Source organism: Ischnura elegans, chromosome 4, assembly GCF_921293095.1.
Source record: "Ischnura elegans chromosome 4, ioIscEleg1.1, whole genome shotgun sequence".
NCBI lineage: Eukaryota > Metazoa > Arthropoda > Insecta > Odonata > Coenagrionidae > Ischnura > Ischnura elegans.
Genome location: NC_060249.1, coordinates 72,845,532 through 72,864,064, shown reverse-complemented (window position 1 = coordinate 72,864,064; position 18,533 = coordinate 72,845,532). Strand labels below are relative to the sequence as shown.

At 39.5% G+C, this 18,533-nt stretch overlaps 1 protein-coding gene across 1 annotated transcript in view; it reads left to right on the top strand.

The window, feature by feature from the left end:
* The window catches only part of LOC124158166 (transcriptional regulator ovo), a 773,475-nt gene that overhangs the window by 495,478 nt on the left and 259,464 nt on the right, over nt 1-18,533 (top strand). The window contains exon 6 of the mRNA XM_046533350.1: nt 10,960-11,036. Within this exon, the coding sequence (XP_046389306.1) occupies nt 10,960-11,036 (77 nt within the window). The remainder of the gene's footprint in view (nt 1-10,959; nt 11,037-18,533) is intronic.

The window sequence follows — 18,533 nt, the reverse complement described above, 5'->3', positions numbered from 1 at the left end:
TTTTGATACATACGGATGAATGTGGAATATTTCCTTGACTATCCATTAGTCTCCTTAAAAGTTGTTCTTCGGGGTATCAAAACAATAATTTTCCTGGTAAATTAATGATTATTCATTTGAAGACTGGTGTTGGAGAAACAAAAATATTACACCTAAATGTTTTTTTAGGTCAGTTTTGGTACGCACATCAATCTGGCTGTTCTTTTCAAAAAATTAAGAGCCGTAGACTGTATTTCGCGTATTTTCATTTAAGCCAAGAGAATAAAATATATGTTAAATCCATTCTCTCAATGACTTTCTAACCAATCCCAATTTAATTTCCGTTAGTTTGATCGATCAATGCACCATTCGCTGTTCTTAATCATTGCTACCCACTCATAAAATCCACCTCATCTTAACCCTTTCAAAGCCAGAACTGCTTCTGGGAGAAATTTTAAACCACTCATTTTAAAAAAGTGAAAATTTTCTACTCAATCATAATTATTGTGGAGGCTACATATTTCACCATTGAACTTTACAGCACCAAAGTAGTTTAAATCTTTTCTGAAGAGATCTGAAAACTTATACATTTTTTTATGTTACTTAGAAACAACATTGGATTATAATGTGTTGATAAGCAAGGGATTTGTGGAAAATATCCAACACAGGTTTCACGTCTTGTGTGGGAATCGCAGGTGTTTTCCACGGCTTGAACAACAGGAAGAAAGGAGAGAAAAAAATAGTTTTCTGCGTGAGATAAGTGCTCGTTTTTAGTCCGATCCAAGAGGCGTGGGCAAATAATCGCCACCGGTTTTATTTCCACTGCGACGCCCCAAGTTTTGATAGCTGAGAACGAGCGGCCACGTTCCTGTGGGAGACGAGGAATCGCTGACCGCGTGAACGAGAGAGGGCGTTTGGTGCGCCCGGATGGAGAACGAAAACCTGAATAGCCATTAAAAAAGTTATGACGCTCTTCATTAATTGAATAAATATATTCCTCGCATAGCTGGAGGGAAGCATAAGGATGAGGTGGGAAGGAAGTGAGCTCCGGTGGGTGTTTAATTTCGTGTGTGAGAGGGACAGAGTTAGAAGGGGTTCCCTCGTGCCTGCTCTCACGAAAAGGAATAAAATTATCCTCTATTTTGCTTCCGGAATGGTTGATTTAAATTTTTCGTAGAAAGTGACTATTTCCAACATGTTTTCTCACTCATGTGACACTCGCTGAGGTATTGAGAAAATATAAAAAACGTCTAAGTGAAGATTGCTCGGGTTTTATACCGCGTAAGGTCTTATAGGTATATCTCCTTCAAACGTTTCGATGAGCAATTCGTCCTCAGTGATAGAAATCCAATAAACCAGGCATTATATCATGGAAAAGTATCGATTGGAAGCGGTGGATTCAGGAAAGGATTAAATTAAAAAGATAGGACAAATAAAAAGCAGTATAGAGGTGCTGATGGATATTACAGAAAAGACATTCAATTTAAGAGATGGAGTAATGGAACATGAACATCACTGGGGATTCTTTGTAGCAAGGCAATCTCCTAAGAAATATAGTTGAGGGTAAAGTACTAGGTTCGAGTTAAGATGGCCGTGAATTGTGGATGAGGTAGTAGCCTCGCAACTAAGGAAGTTAAAATAAATAGAATTCAAAGAACGGATATGGATTTCCTTAGACTATTATATGTTAATTATTTGTTATTATTAGCTATTAATTCTTAAAAGAAAACTATGTCATTTAAAGTTAATGCTTATGTAAATAAACCTTTAAATATTTAATATTGATGTGATTTACTGACGAATCAATTGGTGATTTATGGCCAAAATCGTAAAAAAATGCTTTAAGTTTGACTAGATGGAGTTGAAATCAATTTCAGCATCATCACAGGTCAATAATCCTAAGAGTGGCTTAACGTAGATCTCCTCTCGGTTCTCCTATCAGTGAATGTTTTCACAACGCATTTATTATCTTTCACATCCTTCTTTTCCTGCTCCAAATGTGTTATTCGAGGTCTTCCTTTTCCATTATTGCCATCCACTCGTCCCTCGAAGATTGTCTTCAACACGCAATCATGCCCCAAGATATAGCCGATTAATTTACTCCGCCCTCTTATGAAGGTTTTTATAAGACTTATCTTTTCTCTCACTCTTCTTAGTACGTCCTCATTTCTCACTCTAATTTGCTGTGAAGAAACCTTGCAGGGGTAGAATCTGTTAGAGTTGTATGCTCGGAGAATAATCTACTCTATTCTAATTTTCCTCCTCTGGCTGTGAAAAATTTCTCATTTTAGAAAAGTGAAAATTTTCTACTCAATCATAATTATTGTGGAAGCTATATATTTCACCATTAAATTATAAACACAGCACCAAGAAAAAAAACACGTACGTAGTTTAAATCTTTCCTGAATAGAGCTAAAAATTTATACATTTTTTATGTTACTTAGAAGTACCATTGGGTTGTAATGTGTTGATAAGCAAGGAATTTGTGGAAAATATCCAAAACAGGTTTCACGTTTTGTGTGGGAATTTCTTGCTGAAAAGGCTGGTATTCTAATTTTTTCTTCGTGTCAATCATTTCGTCCAATGCTGGCGTACTTTAGTACAGGGTCGTAGCCAATGATAGTTTAACCGAGAGAAGTAAAAATTCCAAAACGGGTTTAACTAATCATAGTAAAAAATTTCAAAACGGGTAGCATTTAATTGCTTTTTTTTTTGTTAAAGCAATGCCCTTCTGGCAATGCACAAAAATAATGACTGAATTCGGTATGTAATTCACGCATCCTCAAGTGGTGTATTTGGGGGGTGTCTTTAACACCTTCCCTCTGGTGGGGAAGGTATTTAAGTGTAGAGAATGTGGAATGCACCGTGGGAATGCTGTGGATCTGGTGGGAGAGAATCGAAGCGGATATCTGCGGAGGTGAGCAGGAGAACTGTGGGAAACGTTTTCGGTGGTCCTCAATGTGTGCTTGATCTGGGACGACCTCGCGCCATACGGGGTGCTCTCTCTGCCATCAGTCTCCCGATTCGCCTCTTTTCGACCGTCTTTTTTTTATATCTCCTCGCAGCCGAGAGTGATGTTCTTCGGGGGTAAGGGTTGTGGGAGTGCGGGAGGCCTCGCAAGAGGCAGCCGAGATGCGATCGTGAGGCTATTGGTCACGCCTCCCACACCTCATCTTACGTCTCCCTTGGCTCATACTCCATTTCCTTCGTTCTCGTGTCTCATACTGAGCTTATCTTCTCAACAACTCGCGAGTGAGCTGACAATAATAGTAAGAACCATCACCAATTGTAAGATATTTTGGAGTAAGTTTTCAATTTTTTTCTCTTCGATTGTGTTTTGAGAGATGCTAAACAGACTAATCCTGTAAACAGACTAATCCTGTAGCATCCTAATAACATTGATTTTGTTAGAGATCTTTAAGAGATAAGTTATTTTTCAGTAAGTTTTTTCCATTTTTCTCTTCGATTGCGTTTTGAGGTATGTTAAACTGACTGCTCCTGTGACATCATCATAACATTGATTTTGTCTGAAATCTTTAAGCAATAATAGTAAGTTATTTTTGAGTAAGTTTTCACATTTTTCACTTTGATTTTATTTCAAGGGAAGGTAAGGAGTCTTGTACAAAGTCTAGATTTTGCTGAAAAAAATGTACCTTCTCACCATCTAGAGCCGACGAAAAAGCTTAAGAGCATTGTATCAGGTTGAATAGTTACCTAAAAGATAGCCTTGGTGTCACCGCAGGATGTCAATTAAGTTTTTGAACATAATAAATTTTTATTCTAATCATCTGCTACTCATGGCTGCATTTAGTAGTGTGTCAAACTTGCGAAGAAATTACTTTTATGACCATATTTTGCCCCCATGTAATCTTGTGGATCCAATATCTTTCGTACCGTAAATTAATTTTCGTTTATTCACATTATCCATATTAGCTTAAGGTTTTCCCATTTTTTTCTCAAATATCGTTTTTGCAGTTCGTCATATGCTTTGACACCAATGCTTGGTCGATATTATTTGTGCCGTCCTTGAGCTATTTCTTGACTTATCGCTTTAGCGTTTCGAGGGGATTTTCTCTATTCTTCTAGGGATGGTATCATGGCGCTGAAAATAGCAATTTTTGTTGAACAAAAGTGGCTCTGGAGTTTGGAGAATGGGCATATTATTTCTGGAAGTTCTGCTTCCCTTGTTGGTTTCCTACCCGTCCTTCTTGACTTCCTCCTTACAACGTATCCACCTAACATTTTCGGACGAGTTAATGAGCCTCTGAAGGGCTATGACACACCCCTTTCCACTTCTCCTCCCCAACCTCTCAGTTATTTGCCCAAAATATTTATGAGCGACGGCCAAATTAGTGCTCTTCCTCGTTACGTTTTTCCCCTGTCCGATTCTCACATTTCGCACGTGATTATTATATGCAAATTCGCGGGTAGAGATAAACAATATGGGAGTGATTCTTCAACTCTTCTGAGTGATGGTGGTGGTGGTATAATATCCCGTTTCTGTCTGGAATATCGCGCAAGCCCGTGACGTTCGCTTTTATGGCTTAATTGCTGCTTTGAAGGATTTATTCCGTGGGTTTTGCTGACTGAAATTGAAATATTGTGTCACGGTTGGCATGGCAGTCTAATTTCGATAGGGATTTGCAAATTGTTCACGTTAAACGCTTGGTTGAATCGCTGATTAGCGAATACACTACACAAATAAATGGTTTATAATTAGATGATCCATCAGGAGTGTCCTCCAGCTAATAGAATCCACCATATTGATGACGTACAATTAAATGAAATTTAACTTAAAGCAAGAATACGAACAGAAAATATAAAATTATTTACACGAATTGTAGAAAGTTAATTTAGGTCCGTAATTGCTATCGTGTATGTAGGCTATAGTATGACTGTTCGAATTTTGCCAGTTAAATCTAAGTCCATGAACTGCGTCTACGTATTGGTTTGAAATGCGAGCAAAATCCTATATTAACGAATATTTCTTTTTTTCCTTACTGTTGAATTATCCTGATTTTAAATGCGTACAATGAAATGATACCATTTTTGCCAATTACTCTTTTTGAGACACTCGCGACACAGTCTAAAATGGATCATCATGCACCGCGAAAGTGTTGGTATTTCAATATAAAAACGCAAGTAACATGCTGCAGTGGTTCTGGAAATTTTTGCGTTTCTTTGTTAGCGGACAGGTCATTCAGAGCACAGCATTCTACTTGCAGACACGTGTTCCGTGTTATAAGACTCACGGGCGTGAATGACGACAGTATGAATCTTAAGAAACCTTAAAGAAATAAAATGAGAAACTTCCTGAAAAATGCTATACTTGACGTATCATACGACTTTGGTCGCTTGGTTGTGTCCATCAAATCACGTTCAGGAGCCCCGTTACACGATATTTTGAGTGCTTTAAGCAATGACGAACATTATTAATTTTTACACAGTTCAAGTACAAAATTCAAAATTTTCTGTCTTTATTCTTTTTTAAAATTAAACCAATTTTCATTTTACGTCATCAATATGATGGGTTTTATTTACTGGGGAAGTCTCTAATGGATAACCTAATTATAAATCATTTTTTTGAGTAGGTATGTATTCGATGATCAGCAATTCAACCAAGCGTTCAACCCGATACTTTGCCTTCCAACCTTCACGTTGTGGTTGGACTAAAGAACTGAGTCAAAATGATGCTATTCCAGGTGGTAACTATGATGGTATCTTGTTTCTGCCGGAAATAGTAAGTGTGACGAAGCGATTTCCTTTATCCTGCCTACCGTCCGTATCTTGCCGCGGACGCCTGTACCGGCGCCTCGGGTATACCGTCCAACCTGCCAGCAGTGGCGGCAACTCACGCTGGGCGCCGTGGTGGTCAATGGTGGTCTCGGGAGCCCACGTGGTACCCTTAGGGTCGTCTAACACCGCAGGTCCGTCGGTCGGCTGGTGTTCAGAGAGATGCTTTTTCTGCGACTCCCTTGGATATCGTCAGCCGGCGCCTTTTAAGATGAGAATTAGATTTTCGTCTCCTTTGAAGCGGAGCCGTGTGCAACTCCCTGCCTCCCCCGCTGTTGCGCGCGGTAATTAAGGAGTGGTGCGAGGGAAAAAGTATCGTTATTACACGTGTTTTCTTCATCTTCCTTTTGTTTCCCCCGCTTCGCTGCTCCCAAACCCTCCCTGTATCTCCGACCCCCCGTGGCTACTTCCAATTCCTTTTGTTTTGCAGGGGTGAGAATCCGCAGGTTCTCGACAAACGATTCGAACCTCTTGTTTCCCGTGTAGTTTTTCCCTTATGTTGCCACTTATAATTAGGATCGACCGAAATTCGTTTGGATTCGGGCATTATCACTTTTTGAGAGAAAAGATCATGCGTCTTACTGTCCTCCAAATCTATCTGGTTTCATCGGTGCACAAAAATAAATTTTATTCTGTTTTAAGCTCAAAAAAATCGAGCAAATGTAATTCAGAGCTGGTTAATTACGATATTCTCCCAAGTGTTCCTCACTATCCGCTAGGTTAGGGTTATTATGGGGACTTCAACGGTGAGGAAAAATGGAAGTAAAGAGGTTAAGAGTTTTGTAGGGGAGTTAAGCGTACATTTCAGTTGTTGCCATGGTCATTTAGTACTAGTGGAAATAATTTTTGTACACCTTCAAGGAGCGACACATCTTAACCACTTTATCGCTCCGGTAAAATATGACGACCATCGTTTTTAACCACATGCTCACCAAATGATAATGAAGTTTATTATTCGAATTGGGATTGATTGTTTACAGGGAAGGGAACTGTACCGCTTTTAGTGCATATGAGTCACGGCTTTGGGGTGTTCCACCGCGTTGTGTTGTCTATAGGCCAACAGGATGGCTGGACTGTCGTCACCTATGGACAACACAACGCGGAGGGAAACCCAAAAGCCGTGACTCGTGTGAAGAAACGCCGCGGAAACCTTAGAGCCAACACTTTTAGTGCATTTGGTCTTTGTAGGATTCAGCGTTTGCTGTTTCCTCAAGAGTTGATGAAATGAACCAATCAGATTCATGTGATACTTGAATCTTCGCTTTGGTTCACCGGTAGACAATTTTCTCCGTCATCAAGGACTATCCTTGCCGCAGAGAGAGATTGCGAGTGTTTCACGCCACGCTTTTACGCCCTCAGTCATTAGTCATGAAGGAACAATATATTTCTCGAACTTATTTTTATACCAATTCAATATGTCGCCTTGGCATCGAGATTGGGTGTGATTACGACCGGAGCTTTGTGATGGCTTAGCAGTGCTCCCCTTATCTAAAGATTCGCTCGCGCTATTACCATTGGACGCGTGCTACGGCAAATATTAGTTCACGTGTGGTTATTGCGGGAATCCCTTTCGATGGGTTCCCAGTTAATGAAATAGAAACTGGCTCTCTCCGTATCTCTTTTGTTTCCGAAGGTTTTTCCCTTGCAACCGTTACCATGGACACTGGCCTTTCGGTAAGTGACAAAGGGAAAAATGTGAGCCGGATGAGTGGATGATGATATCAGGAAACTGGATTGACGAATGAGCGGCCGTTATTTATTATTTTTTTTGCTTTGTACAGCCGTTAAATGGGCCTCGAATGTCAACGGCTTTGCGCAAACAAAATCGGTCGGACACGTAATGACGAGACGCCGCCTGGCCTTATCGGAAACAAAAGGGAAATAGATATCGGGGATCTGTTACGTGCAAGCCGTGTTTGAAGTGATTTTCTCACGAAGGGGTGTGCCTTGTGTTAATGCCTTGTCGATCGTTCGTTTGCCCGCGTACTAGTTCCTCGCTTGCCACTCGTAGTTTTATTACCATTCAGAGACGAAAAAAGAATACGTATGGTGAGAGGATAAATTCATTTGTGACCCTTATACGACCGGGCGTCCTCGCCCAAGTTTTATTTCTGGAATTCAATGATTTACGAGACTCTGGATGTCCTCGTATCCGCAATGATGTCTGGATGATTGCGATGATGCTCATAAAACGGTCAGATGTGTGTTGCGTTCCACGCGGTTGACTTGCCAAAGGGTTGCCGATGGTTTTGGGAGATTGAAATCATAGAAAAGATGGTTATTGGAGGCGATGCATTGCCATTATTTTACGGAGAGAAAGGCACCTCTAAATTTCCTACTCATCGGTTATGATTTTCTAATGAATCAGTCTCGTTTGATGCCAATGAGCCACTCTATGAAGTTTGCCATATAATTGAGTTTAAAGACATTTAAAAATCGTTTTTTTTCACAAGCATGAACATATTGGTGTACATTATCGTGCATATTAACAAATCCTCTCGCTCATACGAAGACACTTGAGATGAAAATTTCATTTCATTTGAAATGTATTGTATTTAACTGGATGAGTTCCTAATATCTACAAAACGTGATATAATAGCAGAGATATGTTGAAATGGTGTTTTTAAGCTAATTTGCTATCTCATCAAACAGACGGTGTTACATTGAGTTAAAGTCTCCTAAAATAGTTTATATTTATTCCAAATTATGTTCATTAATTTTCGTGGATAGTACGAAATAATTTTTCTGCCTGTAATATCACAAGTGTGCCAATTATGTGGCTCGGTATCACATGCTCGAGTCATTACTACACACTTGCAACCAATCCGAGGCTCACCTGCTCCCATTCTATCACCCTTGCTACACCTTATCTCGTCACAGTTTGCCTCCAGCTGGCATTCCACCTCACGCTCATTTTTCTCCTTCAAAATTCTCCTCCTCCCCATATTACACCGCATTCTGCTCTATTATATTCACCAGATGCTAATCAGCCAAAGAGCGAAATGAAAAAAGCTATTTGTCTCTGATTCCAGTGGCTTTATAGTGTACCACCGGAATGTATATTAAATAATATTGTAGATCATTTCAGCGACTACATTTCCAGCTCTTCAGGTTTAGGCTTCAGCCCATTGAACAAGGCGGAGATAGCGGAATAGCTGACGATATATCATCGCCAAGATAAATTGGCCTTTTAGTAAACCACCAAAATAAAAGTCTTGTTTGAAAATATTTTCTGACTTAATAACATTCTCTTTCTTATAATTTTGTGGAAAAATTATCAGAGTTTAGGGTTAGAATTTTTTTCTCGCCCTCACTCATTAGTTTGGGAATGTTCTTAGATTAGAAAGTTGCTGGTGTATTTACTGCACGCGTTTGGCGAGTGCGGATGGAAGGAGTGCGTTGATGTTTGACGCATGTGATGGCGGTGGGCATAGTGTGATCCCATCTCAAACAAGTGCAAGCCACTCTTTCCCTGACAATGCACACAGCACGCTTCTGTCGTGTTTTCATATTTATCAGATAAATGATTAACGCGTGTGGTGTGAGGCGGCCTCGTTGAAGCGGGCTTCGCAGGTGGACATGAATAAGACCTCAATCCCTGTAAGCATTTGTGATTGCACAAACCATGTTTTGTTGCAGACAGTAGACTTGTCAGTCCTCGAGAATAAGTGGTATTGGATTTTCAATTTTATTCTGTAGGCGTCGTTTAATTTACGATCATTTTAACCAAATTTTCACGAAAATTTAGTTCGCAACTTATTGATATTCCGTGAGATTTAACTAAAGTTTTTTTTTCTGTTTTATCATGTTTTTTGACACATTAAGCAGCCTTAAAATTATAATAGATACCTCAAGTTTGGAAAAGTTGCTGTGGTTTGAAGATTTTCTAAGTTGTCTCATGGAATACACCATACAGGACTTTGTATTTAAATGTACAGAATTCCTTGGCTAATAATGAGGATAATAAAATATATATGTATTCTTCATTTCAAATTTAGATATTAAAAACGTATTTGATGAATACAAATTTGATAAAATGAATCATAAAAGTTGTTTAAAGCAGAATACTTTTCACTCTCAGCCCGTGGTTTAACCATGCAAATTTATTTTTGTAGCTAATCATGTTTCATCAAATGACATATCGTTGAAACAATGAATGACAAAGGGGTAATTATTAGGCAGAGTATTAATTCTGAGCTTTGAAGTGCTATACTAATAATATTCTGTAAAATAAAATACATTGCCCACGGTATAAGTACGCTCTATAGGCTTATTTCTATCGTTGTTTACTGAATGTGAATATAACGCCTGAATTCCTCGAACTCAAAAATAAAAGTACAACAATAAATATTCAATGACTTTCTTGCTTCCTCGTTGAATTATTATGCTTCTTAGCGATTTTAGCTTTTTAAATATGCAATGTTTGACCATTTCTGTGCTTTCTTTGATCCTCAGTCATTTCCTCTGCTGCGCTTGAATCTCTGTTGTCGAATCAGCCTCATAATCGTTAGTATTACATCGAGGAGGCTGGTGGGAGATAAAAGGAAGTTGGAGGAGGCTATTGTTTGCTCATTGCCAGATGGTCTCGCATAATCCCTATCACGCGGGACTTACCCATCGAGGAACAAACCGCATTTCTCCTCCCAGGGACATATGAGGCGCCGTTCCATTCTATTGCTCTTTTATCACGCGTTCACCGAACCCTCAAGAGCAATCCTCTTGATAAAGATTCAGTCGTGAATGTGAATTTCGGAGATTTCAGACCTTATAATATAGTCGTTTATCTTCAAAGTGAGAGCTTTCGGCTTGCTTCATTATATTCTACTTAGGGAAGAACCTGTCTTTTTCTGTTCCACAAATGCGATTGCTTTCATTGAATCATTCATATATTTAACAAAGTGCCATCCAGTATTTTATTCGCAAATTCGCTCTTGGGAAAACTAGTTTTTCCTTGAAATCCTGCTTGAGAAGAAAAAGCATCACTTTAATTCCATTGAATCATTGATACGTACTGATTTTAGTTTAATATAGAAATGTAACCGTAAGAATCCTTTGTCTAAATAAATTGTTACAGCGGTCATGATTCTTTAATGATAAAAGCCGATCTGACTGGCGGAGTAACTTTTATTTTATTAAAAGTGCAAAAATGAAATGTTAATCTAATATACAATATCATTTTCTTTTCAGGTTGAGAGAGGAGAGGGGTGAGGCAGAAAGAGCACTTGCACTGGACCAGAAAGTTAGAGATCTCAGCTCACATAACGGTAAGTGTGAAATGCTCACCCGGTAAATTCCAATTATTTTTAATGTCATTTAATTTTATTTCATATTTATCATAAATTCAAGACAAAACAACGGGGTCACACTCCCCTGTAGAATTATATAATTAATCCATAAAACCTATTGCAAACTTAGTCACTTTATCCAAGTTATTTCTATTACACTTAAAACCCATGACGTGAAATGAGTTTTTGTGCTAAAATGAAATGGGGAAATGTTATGAGTTTCCTCTTATTATTTTATACAAATGAATTCGAGATAAATAAATAGAATAGAAAGACGAACTTATCGGGAATCGAATTCAGGGATTTGCATACCAATTTGACCCTATCAAACCGGAAAGTTTGGACTCCGTTCCTGAATTTCGCCCCAGGTGATCTTTTGCTTGTAATGCGGAGTTCCGCAGGTACTCGATTGAAATGACTTACCACCGTAGAATATGGATCAGTAGGTATATATATTTTGGCCCCACATGGGTTGAGCAGAGCTACTACAGGACGCAAGGAGGATAGGCAGCCCCTTTTCGCCCTCGTAGATATCCTAACGTCCCTCCATTCCCGCCACCCCTGGCCACCTATCTCGGCTCCCTCTACGGCCCTGTCCCCACCTCCCCCACCCTCTGCCCCCCCTGGAGCGCGCTAGCCCCGGCGAGTTGTTGAAAAGCTTTATTTGACACCTATTGTAGTGAAGATTTATTTTTTATTATTTCCCGTGTCAGGACTTGGTAAATGGTTATCGTGCCGACGTATGAGGAGTGGAATGGTGGGAGGGGGTTGGGGGGGGGGGGAAAGAAGCCGTTCCGAGATGGAGAAGGGAGGCTGTTACCAGTGTGTTGGAGCGAGATGAGTTAAGGAATGAAGGGAGAGGTAGCCGGACGGTGAGGGTAGGGGAAGGTTCACCTCGTGGAGTGGGTTTTGAGGCGCAAATGGATGTGTTTGTCTGGGGAGGTAAAGGTATCGGAGGTCGGCGGGAGAGACCGGCCGGTCCACAGGGCGGCTCGTCGGTGTGTGTCCGCCGGTTGATTGAGGAACTCCGAAAAGACAATTACCCTGAGGATCTTTCTCTGTCACGCGGGCTGGGGACTGGAGCCGCAGAAAAAAATGGCTTTGGTTTCCGCGCGAAAAAGAAAAGATTTCACGGGCTCAAATTAATTGATTTTTCCTTAACGAATCTTTTCACATTTATTTTTAAGTCGTTTGAAATAAGGGATGGATCTGTGCGTATAAAATAACCATTTCTTATATTCGTCGCATCGTTTCTTCGGTGTTCATTTCGTGGTTGATTGACGGGTGCTGATAACCATGTTAATTAAAGTTGAAATTTAATCTAGCTTTTAACTGAGAAATGGACCTAAATTATCGCATGCATTGGGTTTATACACCGGACCAATAGACTCTCGTAATAAGTTATATCTGGGGAAAAATATAAATATATAAGTAATGATTAGCTAATATAAACGTTACCCGGATGCATCCACGCCTATTTTTGTAAATAATCGAATGATTAATGCAATATTCATTTGACAAATTCTGATAAAACTTAGTAAATGCAATTCGTCGAATATGTATGTGGATCTATGATTTCCATTAGTCATAGGAAATGAAATTTTTCCTGATAGACTATGTATAATGATTAGGTAAAGGTATATGATTTACTTTCTTTTTTATTTTTGAATAAAATAATATTTTCACACTTATTCCCATGCAATACACCACTACGATTGCGAATAGCTTTGATGATTAAATAAGCTGTATAAAAGATTGAGTGAAATCACTTGGAAACGGCCCATTTTAAAGATCTCCGAGCCATTTTTTTCTCGAAATCACGGAATAAATAAATAACAAAGCTTCCTACCAGTATAACATCTAAAATTTATGCCAATTTCTTCAAAGTCTTCCCATTCGTATCGCTAGTGATGACTTCAGTTTCGCCGCTAAGATGACGGAGATGGTCATGGAGAGGAATCAATGACGTCCCGTCATTTATTATGCTATAAAGTCTTTAAGGCGCCGTTGATATCTCTCATGACTTCACGTCGATCCCCATCCTTATAGATTAATATTTTCATATCCGACCAAGTCACCCTTTACAAATAGCGCGCAACGGAAATAAATCACATCGTGAGGGAGTAATCAGTCGTTTGGGGAACGTCGGAAAGCCTCGTGGCGCCGATGGCACCGATGAGTAGTTGTGGGAGAACTGCGGGAGGCCAGAGGGCCTATGGATTCTCCTCTCCCTTCTTAACCGTGTCCTCCTGGAAAGGAAAAACTAATTCCTCTCCCTTCTCCCCTCCAAAATACTCCCCCCACCACTCCTGAGAGCACCAAATTATGATCGGCCCGGCGCAATTTTTCACCCAAAAAGGTAGGGAGATAGGAAAATGAATGGTCGGCAGGACCATTGGAAGGCGCGCAAAACAAAGCGAGCCTACGAGACCTGCATTAGTTTTGGGAGCGTCATCGGGATCATAGCGGGGCAAAGGGAAGAGAACAAAGCGGTCAGTCCAATGCTTATTCCATGGCGAGAGCTCTGAGTAAATACATATAACGCAAGGTAGCTACACAGTAACCAAAATCCGTAACAACACTGTTTGAGCGTTATTGTGGGAAATGCAAGGAGAAATCAAATTGATAGCTAATAAACAGATATTTTCTAAAATACGGATTCTTCCCTTCTTAATAATCACTAAGCTTTGTGGAAGTTATGTTTGCAACCGGTAAAAAAACACGAAAACAAGAATCATCCGTGTTGTCAGCCAATTCGACCAATTAATTGATTTAGAATTTTGCCATTTCAATCTTGGTTTCTCCTGCGCAGAGAGCAAAATTCACTCTTGTTTATGTTTAATATGAAGACGCGGCAAAGGCATGTTCCCAGATAGATTGATGGGCAGTAACCGCCGGAGATAGTTTTTACCACCGGTGTTTCTGCCGATATTTACGTTGCCTACGATGGGTAATTGAACTTTATGGGGAAATATTTAACTGAGAAATTATGTTAAAATTATATTGCGAGAGCAGTGATCATGAACGATCATTGATGATTCATATTGTTAATAATTAATTAATGCGTTGAAACATTATCTAATTGAAAGGAAAACGTACGCACTTCCACGCAAAAGATATACGTTAATTACGCCATCTTGAAGGTTAATTTTTCCTCATACGTCAATGTAGCTTGGGAAGGTAAAGTCTAGCATTTCAGTTCCAACTCAAAACTTCACTTTTTCTATTTTAAAGTTTTAATTATTACTACCGATGAAACAATTTCTTTCGTGTTCTCTCCATTGGGCAGTTTTATTCACTCGTGGATGCCGTCCTACAGGTGCGTAGGCTGAGTGGCCAAGGTGTGGATGGGGACTCAGAGTGTGAGTGATGATGAGTCTAAAGTGTGAAACGGCGTCGAAATAGGGATAGTGGAAGGTGAGGATGGGGGGTCATAAGCGGCAAGAAACTGGGAAACGGGAACCCAACGTGTTTGGCAGGTTGAAAGTTTATGGGAGGCATAAGATGGTCTAAAAGCCTAGAACGTTGAGTCATTCTAATTCTCAACTTCCTCGGCAGATGATAAACATCATTGCCATCGTTAGCGGGGAAGAAGAAAAGCGTTTCATCTTATAATTTCAAATAAAAAGTAGAGAGTCATTCCGCCGATCGATTTTCACCTATTAGAGCCAGCTTTTTCACAGTTGCTTGGAATTTAAAGAAAGGGATTCGATTCATTTAATTAAAATTTCCCAGATGACATAATAAGTGCATTTATCTCTGTTTATAAGTCAAATATACAGTTTTATGATTAGCTATGGTTCGATCCAAATTGCTTTTCCTCAGAAATGTTTGTTTTCTATTAATAATTTACTTAATCAAGTTTAATTATTTGAATTAATTTTTCCAGCTAAAGCTCGATTTATACCCATATTCAATGCTAAGATAAGCATGAACTTCAAGCAGCGAAGCCTTCGGACCAATGCCATAATTGATTCATATTTCAGTACTTCACTTGTAACTTTTAAAATATCGTAAAAAAATAGAATTAGATCCAGCGATGGCCAAGGCTTAACGGATAGATATTAAAAATCGTTTTGTGTGTTGATGGACCTTGTACAGAGCCACAGCGAAATCTCTCGAACTCCACAGCGTGTGGTTGATGTCCATATTTATGGGAATTTCAGGATAAAGTATTTACGACCACCTTTGGAATGCGAAACCTTAGATTTTTAAGGCTACTCTTACAATACTTCGGTACTCGAACACTATTACGTAAGGAGGTTGATATTTTCATATTCATATTATCTGATTAATTTCATTTTTTTCATAATTTCATGGAAAAATTATTAGTCACCGTGTTTAAAAACGTATTTATTAACTTGATTCTTTAATATCAGAACTATTTGTTGATAATTCCCGGGGGCCTAGTCAGTCATTTACTCAAAACAAGACTGAATTCTGAGATACTACATTGGATACTGCACAGAAACCATGCTTTAAAACGCATGCATTAGATTGATTCGTTAGCATGAAAAAATATTTTTTTGATAATTCCCGAGGACGGTATAAGTCACTTGTTCTAAGCAATACAGAGATATCTCATTGCAGTGGCATAACTAGGAATATGTTTTGGGGGGATGGGATGGCCTGGGGTGGCAACGGTGGGAGGCAAATTTTTGAAAAATGACATATCTAGTAATATATTTTGCATCACTTTGGTTTTGAAGATTGAACTTTAAGCAGATGAAGTTATTGCAAGTCTAAACTAGGCCATAGCTTTAAATATTTTTTTAATTTCTGAGGCTTATTGGGGGGGGGGGGGTCTATCCCCTCCCGTAAAGTGGCGTAGCCAGGAATTTCGTTAGGGGGGATCCAAAACCAGGAGGGAATATTTTTTAAAAACAGGGTACTAAATAGAGGGTTTTTAACTAATTTTAACACTTTTCATAATCGAAAAAACTTCATTTGTTAAAGAAATATTTTGTAAATTCATGATTTTTCAATAATTTGTTTTCTTTTATGAAGGAAAATAATTATGTCTTTATATTTCTGGGGAGGGGGGGGTCCGGACCCCCGGACCCCTCTGGCTACGTCACTACCCCCATAGTTCCGCCACTGTCTCATTGGGTACTGGACAGGCTGCCCACTCAATTTCCGCGGTGTAACTCAATGGTATCTCCTCAACTTCACGGCCTCAAATCCAACGCACGGCCTTTACCAGTCCTAAACATCTTCTCTCTCCCCTCCCCCTGTTCCTCTAAACTCTCCTCCGGAGCCATCAATTGGCCGCCCATCCCATTCATCCTGTCCCTATCTCTGTCTTGGCCGTCCGTTCCACCTCTCCCATCCCACCTCGAGCCACGTGTTTGCATAGCGAGACCTTTCTTCCTCGGCTCCTCCGGAGACTATTAAGACCTCCCCGTTCGCGTGTTCTGCCCATATCGAAATCCGAAGGAGTTATGGTGTTTACCGCTCGCCAAGAGGGCGGAGGAGCACTCGAGGGGAGGCCCACGCCACCACCAACTAGCCTCCACGGAGTCCACATCTTTCTTTCGCTTTCACCCCTTCTTTTGTTTTTCACTAGTTCGTTTGTTCGTCACTGGCGTCGAGCTCAGTTCACTTAAACGATTAATGTGGTACTGCTTCTGAAATTATTTAAAAATTCTCTTAGTTTCTTGATTTAAAAAATGGCACGTTTTTACTACCGAAATTTCGGATGCAATTTTATGAACTGAAAAAACTCTTAACATGGATAAGTCTTCCGGTCCAATTTCTTTTAACTCGAGTAGCCTGGCCCGAATAAATTTTAATGAAATAATAAATAATTGACAGGATCGATTGTTGACCTTTTAAGTGTTCTTATTTTATTGTAAATTTTATGTTGGAAAATTAGAGTTCAGTTTGGAGAAACATTTTCCGAGCGGCATAAACCGTGGTAATTCCACAAAAATCCGATTTCAATCTGATTCCCCTATCGTAGCTACTTCACTTAGCGAGGTCATTTGTTGGTATGCCTATTTGTTGGTTACGGGATCTAAACCCGGGACTCTTTGGTCAATAGCAAAATGCTTTACTCTCTTGGAAACCAAGGTCCTCAATTTGGCACGAAGGGAAACGATGTTATTCGTCTCATAGTTTTACTCATGATTTCGAACGCTTTCATGTGGAATGAAAAAGATGCTAAATAGTCAGCCGCAATAGTAAGGGTCGAGCTTGATGAAAAAGACTCATTTGTAGCAGTAATGTTCGTGCTGATACTTCATCACATAGCATGAAATTATAGCTTATGAACTTCCTACCTTTAAAGAAACGTTAAACGTGATGTGAAAAAAGAAAGACTTAGATTTCTCGTGGTTTAAGCGTTGAAAATTTCCCTTCTAAGAATCCTGGACTCGGATAGAACACTCTTCCCCGAGTTTTTCTCCACCATCCGTTTCTCATAGTTTGAAAACAGTCACATTTCTTCTTTAAGATGCCGCGGTTGACATTTTTTACTATCCCCGCGACGGCTATAAAAGATTTTAATTTATGAACTCCCCATTTTTCATCGTTTCATTGCCTCAACAGGGCAAGGCTGAATAAATCACTCCCATTGGAAATGAAACACCAGACCGAACCCTTTACTCTTTCTCTCTAGTTGATTGTATCGGAACTCAGTAGCCGGCAAAAGATTTCCGAAGAAATAGGTGCAGAAAGGGACGCTGGATACGGTTATCGGTTTTAATGAGATTCACCTGTTTCATTTCAATGAAAAAATCCGGTGCGGTTAAAATAATTTGGCGTAGCTTGCAGTTGCTCTTTCATTATAAAATAGTGATTGCTATCTCCCTTTTATGGTAGTAAATCCTTTTGCAAGGAAGTGAATCCTGGAGTATGGCTATTGGTAGCGGCCATTTCAGAGATACCATCATATGTAACTTTTGCTTCGTGACTCGGTCCATAATTGCTTAAAAAATTATTCTAAGTGGCAATTTATCTGTTCCTGAAAATGTTTCAAATAATAAAATGTGTAGAAAAAAATATTGACAAAGATGAGAAATTCACTTTAGTAACCTCAACACCCGATTCCCGCCGGTAATATTAATTAAGTGTCCCCCAACTGGGATTCACACTCATTCCCATTCCATCATGAAGAGGGCCATCTATGTTTATTTTTTAACCCTATTACGGGTAACTAACCTTTTTTGAAATAATATTTCCAGTTTGAATCTTAGTCATGTTGAGTGATATTTTTCTAGACCATTTACGTTCAGTAGTCTCCATAACGTGGTGTTTTCATAAGTTTAACGTTTATTCTGGTTGCTATTAGCGCTTGATTACTCAATTTTTCGAAATGATGAGCGAATCTTGCTACGATTGTTGCACTATATTCTTATTGCGAGCTAATATTACCTATAGCTAACGCATGGCGACGAAGAAGCCGGGCTAAAAGCCCTGGCTAGGCTATTATAGAGGAAGCTGGGTGCTCATGGAGGTGGTTCAGTGGGAGAAGTG